This window comes from Sinocyclocheilus grahami, unplaced genomic scaffold, assembly GCF_001515645.1.
Source record: "Sinocyclocheilus grahami isolate Dianchi unplaced genomic scaffold, SAMN03320097.WGS_v1.1 scaffold956.1, whole genome shotgun sequence".
Taxonomy (NCBI): Eukaryota; Metazoa; Chordata; class Actinopteri; order Cypriniformes; family Cyprinidae; genus Sinocyclocheilus; species Sinocyclocheilus grahami.
Genome location: NW_015506135.1, coordinates 286,034 through 293,935, shown reverse-complemented (window position 1 = coordinate 293,935; position 7,902 = coordinate 286,034). Strand labels below are relative to the sequence as shown.

Genomic DNA, 7,902 nt, shown 5'->3' with positions numbered 1-7,902 from the left:
CACACACACACACACACACGCACACACACACACACACACACACACACACACACGTTGTTCCTGTGGCTCAGTGGTAGAGCATTGCATTAGCAGCACAAGAGATCGTGGGTTCAGTTCCCAGGGAACACACATACTGGGAAAAAATGTATAGCCTTAATGCATTGTAAGTCGCTTTGGATAAAAGCGTCTGCTAAATGTATAAATTATTAAATTAAATTATCTATATATATACCATTTTCTATTCTTTTTCTATTCCATCTACTTGTTTTCCTTTTAATTATTATGAAAAAATAATAATAACCTGACCCTGTAACACTAACTCTATTTATTCTATCTCTTTTCAATCTACTTTTTATTTATTATTTTAAAAAAACTTGCTACGTGTACTGCGTTAGACGAACTTGGACTTGTCATATAACTTATATATTGTTGTTCTTTTGTTGCTCTTACTTACAATTGTCAATTTATATATTTTTATTCCTTATTTACTTGTTCTATTTTTTATTTTTTATTTATTCATATTTTTTATTATCTGTGTTTTTTGTTCTGTCACTGTCATTCTGTTACACTGTGGAAGCTTCTGTCACGAAAACAAATTCCTCGTATGTGTAAACATACCTGGCAATAAAACTCATTCTGATTCTGATTCTGATTCTTCTTATATTTTTGTTTTGCTTCTATTGCGTTCTAGTTGCTTTGGATAAAAGCATTTGCCAAATTAATATATATATATATGTATATATGTGTGTGTATATATATATATATATATAGTAAATGTGGAGGATTGCTATATTTTTCCAATAATGTTTTCCAGTCAACAGACTACGCATGGACTGGGCCAGTGCTCAAATCAGATGGCATCAGCAGCTGCAAACTCAGATCTATCCTTGCCCTTCCTGAGGCCTGGCTTTGATTACTGGGCCCCCCACCATGAGCCAACACATGGCCATGAGCGCATACCAACTCAGTGCACAACCTCTGAGCAACCACTTGGAAACAATCAAGAGGTAAATAGCATGAAATAGAGGTGTTTGGAAATGGTTTGGAGAGATCGTGCAGATTAGGAGAGTATTTAGTAATTGCTCAAAGCCAGATCATTCTTGCCTTTGGAACTTTCACAAAGGGCGTTACAGGCAGAGGCGAGCAGGAATCGTTGCCACAGAAAGTCATTTGGGAAACTGTAACCAGAGGTCAGAGTCACGTGGGTGAATGTCAGATTGTTCTATCGTTGTTCTTCTACGTGTAGTGAAAATCACAGTCCCGGAGGAAACTATTGGAATCATTTGACAGCTGTGTTTGGCTAGCTTCTTGCATGAGTTTTGATGGAGGTTGTGACTGGCAGCTGTAGCTGCCATTCTGCTACCTGTTGAGTGGCCTTGGAACTCTTAGACAAATGACATGACAGGTGCACTTCCAGCTTAAGTACCTGCTCCTCTACAAAGCAGCTGCGGTGATTGCTGGTAGGTAGCACAAGACAAAGAAAACAACAGCAAGTCTGCTCTGAATTACACTAGGTTTGCTCATATTTTCCAGTTCTGCTCTCACCAGTGCAAAGCACAGTTTGTCCGAGGCTATCGAATAAACCCATTATCTTTTGAAGAACACTCAAATAAACACACACTCAGGAAACTGTCACAGCTGCAAGGTCAGAATGAAGGCTTAAGGCATAAATTTGGGATGTTTCTCAAGATGAATTTAGATAAATTAGATGCACGCATGTGAAAAAAATAGGGTATATTCGGTATAAATATAATGATAAATCAGTGCAACACCTGTAGTTTGTTAATTCACAATGCACTCTTTGTAACCTTATCAGTAACTTTGTTATACTAAAGTTTTGTTAATATTTTCTATTCTATTGTAAACCTAACCTTAAACCTAACGAAAATGTTTATTAAATGTTAAATGAAAAATGTTGCCTTTGGCAATAGCTTAAATAAAAGTAGTTTACATTTAAAACAATAATGCTTATTTAATTTAAATTTTTCATGTTTTTAGTTTACATTTTAGTTAACGATAACCATCCTGATGCAAATATAATTCAATTATCTACGTCCATCATAATGCATAGTTAACTTAGGTGAATAAAACTTTGAAGTGAATTAAAATGTCTTAATTTAGTATAAAAGTACTTATCTCTTCCTTAATAGTTAGATATGTTTTATTGTTGTTTTTGGACTTGATTTGATAACAATATTACAATAAAATATGTGATGTAATATTTAGGCCAGTATATGTTAGGCAGAAATTGGCACATAACCTTGTGTAACCTTGAATATATTTGCCAAACTTTTTATTTTAAACAACAGTTGTATTGTAGTTGCTGTACTACAATACAACAGTGCTAAACTCTAAAAATGCTGGGTTAATTATAACCCAGCGCTGGGTTAAAAAGGGACAAACCCAGCTATTGGGTTGTTTTGACATAGCTGGGTTTGTCCCATTATAACCCAGCGCTGGGTTATAATTAACCCAGCATTTTTTAGAGTGTAGTATTTTAATAAATTAATCATATTTTTCATAAGTTGTATGTACTGTATGTATGTATGTGTGACATATAAATATGTATGATCAAAATAGGTATTTTCCATGTGGCTGCCCCTGTTTCATAATAAATTTCATAAATTTAACATTAGCTTATGACTGATATGTCAACGATATTTGAGGCAACATTTCAAAGCTTTAGGTTGAACAATTTCTGAATAAAAAGTGTTACTGTTTTCCCCCTTTTTTCACTATCATTGCACATATTTTGCAATATAAAGTATTTTAAAACATTATACTGCATGTTTTGAAAGCACATTTGTTTAATTTGCAAAAACCTATTGGCATTACGAAAAGTAGTTTGATGGGCCTCTAGCTGAACACTGTAAATTCCAAAGGTTTTCAGGTCTGACTAATAGGATTGCTGTGTCACTATGTCTTGTCTATATCAGCAAGAGTAATTCTCAGCTTCAAGGACATCCCGCACCATAAACGCAACACGGAAACTTTGTGGTACGTGACACACAGCATGATAGCAGACCCATAAAAGTAATTACCTATGATTTTTTAGCATTGCCAATGACATCACAAACATTCTTCAAATGTCCCTTACATCAACCTGTGACTTACTGTAACCTCATGAATCTTAGTTCTCTCTGCAGGAAGTAATAATCAGTAAATAAATGCATAAAACGGGTTTATGTTTACATCTTTGTTGCTTAACATCTGAGATTAAACATGTTGTATAGTAAATTGGTACAACCTTGTCCAGAAATATTACAATAAATAAAAATCAGCTATACCTATAGTGCTGGGTAGATTACTTACAAATTGTAGTCCTTTACTGATTACAGATTGCATGATGAAAGTTGTAGTTAGTAACACAATCTAAGTTGTTTAAAACCTACCGTTACTTTCCCCCCTCAAATTCAGAAGCATGGATCACAAAATTATTTACATGGCCATTCTATATTCTGAATATTGTCAAAGCTAAATGTAATGACATACAGCAGTATTTTTGGAAAGGAAAGATTAAAAGAGAAAAAGAAGAATTAGGGAGAATCAATAAATTATGAATAATTTACTGCCATTATATGAATATGTAATCATGTAATCCATAAAAAGTAACTGTAATCTGATGGAGCATTTTAAAATATAATATAATCCAATGAGGACTCAATTTTTGTAATCTGATTACGAAATCCAGATTACATGTAATCAGTTACTACCCAGCACTGGCTATACCATACCATAAAATCATGTGTACACTGAGGGCTAAATATGATATAGATGTGTAAGATAAAATATTACTGCAATGTGCTCATTCTAAGTGTTGCACAAGTTGCTAAAACTTTTTTTTTCTTTGCATGTTTTAACAGAAAACATACGACCATGCAGAGTTTTCACTACAAAACATTTGGAAATGGTCAAAGACACAAGGTAAAACCTCACCTTTGACTGTCTATAAACAAAGATTAGATTACAAAAGCACACCACTTAAGAGAACAGCATGCGATAGACACACGTTTACAGTCGTGTTAAAATCCTCATCAAGTGAGCAGGTATACCGAATATGAAAATGAAGCATGACAGTAAATGTGGCAGGAAACAGATAAGTTCTTGGCCTGCGGTCATTCATTTTCATTTTTAAATCACCTCTGACTAAAACATGTGGTGGCTCCCATCCCATTGCGGCATCTTACATCTGGTGGGCTAAGCAGGATAAGCCAAGTCAAGCCCACGGCGCTCTTCCATGGACCTATTGTTTGTGACCGTCCCATCTGCCCAGATTCGCCAGTATCAAGCGCGGGAGCAGATGAGTGGGCATCCGCAGGGACCCCCGCTGTAACATCACAGAAGGAATGCTTCATTTGAGGAATTGAATGAATATCCCTCTTCAACCAAAAATGAATTGCGCCTCAGAAAATGGAGATTTAATTTTCTCATGATAAGGAAAAAAAAAAGTGCTTGCCAAATGACTTCTTCTTTCTTCCATCTTTTGAGTAACCCATATTTAAAGTAATATTTACAGTCAGTTGCTTGTTGTATGATGGGAATCTCCATACTGCAGAAACAATTGATTTTAAGTTACTAAAACATTTTCAGATTCAATAAACTTATTTAAATAGATCCGTATTGTTTACCATTAGTATTTACCTTTAAAAAACATGGAAAATAAATTAATACAGTATACATTAGCATAGATTTCATGGCATTTAATCTTCATGGCCAGTGACACCGATGACTGTAACACAACAACTATAGCCTATAAACTACACAATAGACATTCCAGTCTCTCAGCTGCATGTCACCAGGTCTTCTGTGCGCCGCCTCGGCGTAACCATTTCAGTGGCTGTGACAGACTAATATGCGGCTCAAGCCTTCAATAAAAAGGCGACGACAGCCATGTTAGGTGAATGAGGATTTGAAGAAAAGCAGTGAGTTCAGCAGGTGTTCCTTTAGCTATGAATCAATTTGAGACTCTAGTTACTATTTCTGATTCCAGCAAACTGTATATTCATTAATCATCGAATGTGAAAGGACAAAATATTTACTATGCCTATTCTGTTTAGTGCACTGTAATTTTTTTTTTTTTTAAGTTTCTGGAGTATGTTTTAAAGAAGATACTATTTAAGTTTTTCTCCCTTGTATGTGTTGTTTGTCTCTTTTTTGTAATTATTTGTCAAATTTACTAGCAATTTCTTAGTGAAAACTGTTTCAAAGTAAATCCTGAACTTTTTTTTTTCAGTGTAAGAGTTTTTAGTTTTAGTGTGATGAAATTTACCCAATGAAATTTAAGGTAACATCAGCAAGTCTAACCACAGTAGGAATTTTTAATGACTTAGAAGCAAGTGAAATGTCATTAGTCAAAACTAATAGATATGCTAAAGTGTTCCCTTTTTAGAAATCAGACAGATGTTCGATTTGTGTAAATTACAACTTTTAAGTGGGTAATTTGCAGTGAAAACATGGTGAAACAAAGAAGAAACATTATGAGTGAAAAATTAATGATCATTTTGATGTCATGAAATAAGTCCTCTTGACAGGAGAAAGAAACCCCATTTCTGGCCAGCATTCCTCTGTGTTGGTTTTTGTTACAGCTGCCAGTGCAAATTTACCCCTCCTCGTAGGCTGTGCTTGAAATAGGCTTATCTTTTGAGGGGCCTGATCAGTTGACAATAGCCCATTTAGATGTTAAAGCTGAGTGCTGCTCTTCTCATTTCTACAAAAGATAATTATTCCTTCAAATAAGTTACTTCAAGGCTCCTTTTAGCACTTCTGTAAAAAGTGGAATAATAAGGCTTTGAATTATGAGGAAAAACTGAGATTTTCGAGATACAACCGACAATAGACAAAGAAGCACATGCCTGAAATGGTCGGGCTGGGAGCACTGCGAAACAAAGACGACGAGGGTCCGGTTGAGAAAAGCTGATTTATATTTGAATGATTGGGACATCATTGATAAGCCGCTCTTTTTAGCGCTCACAAGTCTTGGGAGAAAGGTGGTATCTAAAGACTGTCAGAATGCACTCTGGAGTCCTGCTGATATCTTTTGTCATAGCTGAATAAATCGTGACTAACAAGGCCAAGAGTGGATTAGCCACAGAGGATTAAACAGGTTGTTGCTTGAGGTTTGTCTAACATCAAACTACTGATTACTGTTTCCATACGAAAACATGCACGAAATGCTACATTCAGGCGCTTTAGCTTGTTTCGTCGGCAAACAATGTGCCGCTAATGACGCGCTGCAAATGGGCGAAAGATTCAGATCGCTAACAAATGCGCAGTCAGAGAAGCTTAAAAGCTTGTTACTATCGCCAATGCTACGAGCTAGAAACGCACAGCAAGCGGTCGCAACAATTGAAGCGGAGTCTTTGAAAGCGAGAGGGCCGTGAGAGACGCGAGCCTACGAGACGTAAATAATAGAGACACTGGCAAAGAACGTTATGTGGAGGAAGAAGAAACCGCCTCCATTATCAACAGCACACAATTGATGCACATGCCATCTTCACGGTTACCTCAGTGTGCGCAAGAACAACTTTTAGCCGTTCTTCAGCGTAGACTTTCCTCAACAGATCGGGTCTCGCGGTACGCAGTCTGCGGCATCGCCGGCCACCATCTTTAAGCACAACTGGGTTTAGTTGGCGATGGTCCTCCCCTCCATCTTTCTTTATCTTCTCGCTTTCCACCCAGCCCCCTCTCGGTTTGTTATGAGGGCTCTTCTTTTGACATCATATCATGGTATCGACAGGTTCCCGGATGGCTCGGTCGGGAATCGGCGAGAACATGGAGCTCTTGCTGCTGCGCTTCACCCAATGGTGGATTCTCTGACCATGCTTGATTATCTCGAAACATATCCGCCGAGAACAAATATTCATCCCAGATCTGAGGCCTTTGATCTGATGAAGGCCCGATTTGAAAGCCCCCTCCAAGGAGCCCTTTATAGACAGGGTTCCCTCAGATGTTCCAAGTAATGAGATTTAGAGTGCTATGATTATCTAGGCCAATTTCATACACACAGACACACAGACGAAAACACAAAGACATGGACATATGCATACTCGGACTGATCGAATGAAGTTTGCGCGACGATTCCTCCCATCCGCAAATTAACGGAAAAATATATACGAAAAGCGAACAACAGCCCAGCTGGAGATCTTTGATCGCGCTTTGGAAAAAAATGTATCTGGCTTCAACAATCATATTAAAAAAACTACGGCCGCGCCGTTTCTTCTCGCTTTCATTTGTCCAACGTTCAACGTCCAGACTATTATTCCAGGACGATCAGCGTTTATTTGTACTGGTAATGCTAATCTTGTTGACCACCATCTCTGACACATTTCACGGAGTCGACTCCAAGGACAATAACATGAGTTAAGTCTCAAAATGGTTGATGCTCTCACCTGCCTCTCCTGCTGGGTGTCTCCTCCGCTGTGATTTCTGCGGTCCGCCATGACTGGGCGCAGTCGCCTACTTGCCACCCCGGACTACTTTCTTATACTCATGAATCTCTTTCTGTTTCTTACTACTGTGTTGCTGAAAGATGTGCATCTTTACTTTATGTTGCAGCTTCAGCTCTGCAAGCTGATTGGTGGATGCAAGGACCAGAAGATAGACCTCGGAACCCTATTGTAACTATGGCAACAGACCCCACAGGAATGAGTGATTTGCTCCTAATTGCAAAGTAAACATTAGAAATGGAACTGGATATTATCGCAAAGTGTGACGAACCTTGGGGTGGCGATTACAGAAATGCAATAAGCTTTGAAAGGAAAACAAAGCTGAGTGCTGTCCGATATGCTGCCCATTCTGAGCAGGATGAAAAGGGAAGCACAAAGACCACAGAATAGCGGTCCTTTTCAAACAGCTATGCACAGTTTTCAGTGCTTCACGCCAATGCTATTTGATGTTTGGGAG

General features: G+C 37.7%; 1 protein-coding gene across 1 annotated transcript in view; it reads left to right on the top strand.

Annotated features, from left to right (window-relative positions):
* Window positions 1-7,673, top strand: part of LOC107564694 (uncharacterized) — a 14,073-nt gene extending 6,400 nt beyond the window's left edge. Inside the window, exons 3-5 of the mRNA XM_016249828.1 lie at window positions 815-1,007; window positions 3,864-3,924; window positions 7,555-7,673. Coding sequence (XP_016105314.1) covers window positions 815-1,007; window positions 3,864-3,924; window positions 7,555-7,673 — 373 coding nt within the window. The remainder of the gene's footprint in view (window positions 1-814; window positions 1,008-3,863; window positions 3,925-7,554) is intronic.
* The last annotated feature ends 229 nt before the right edge of the window (window positions 7,674-7,902 follow it).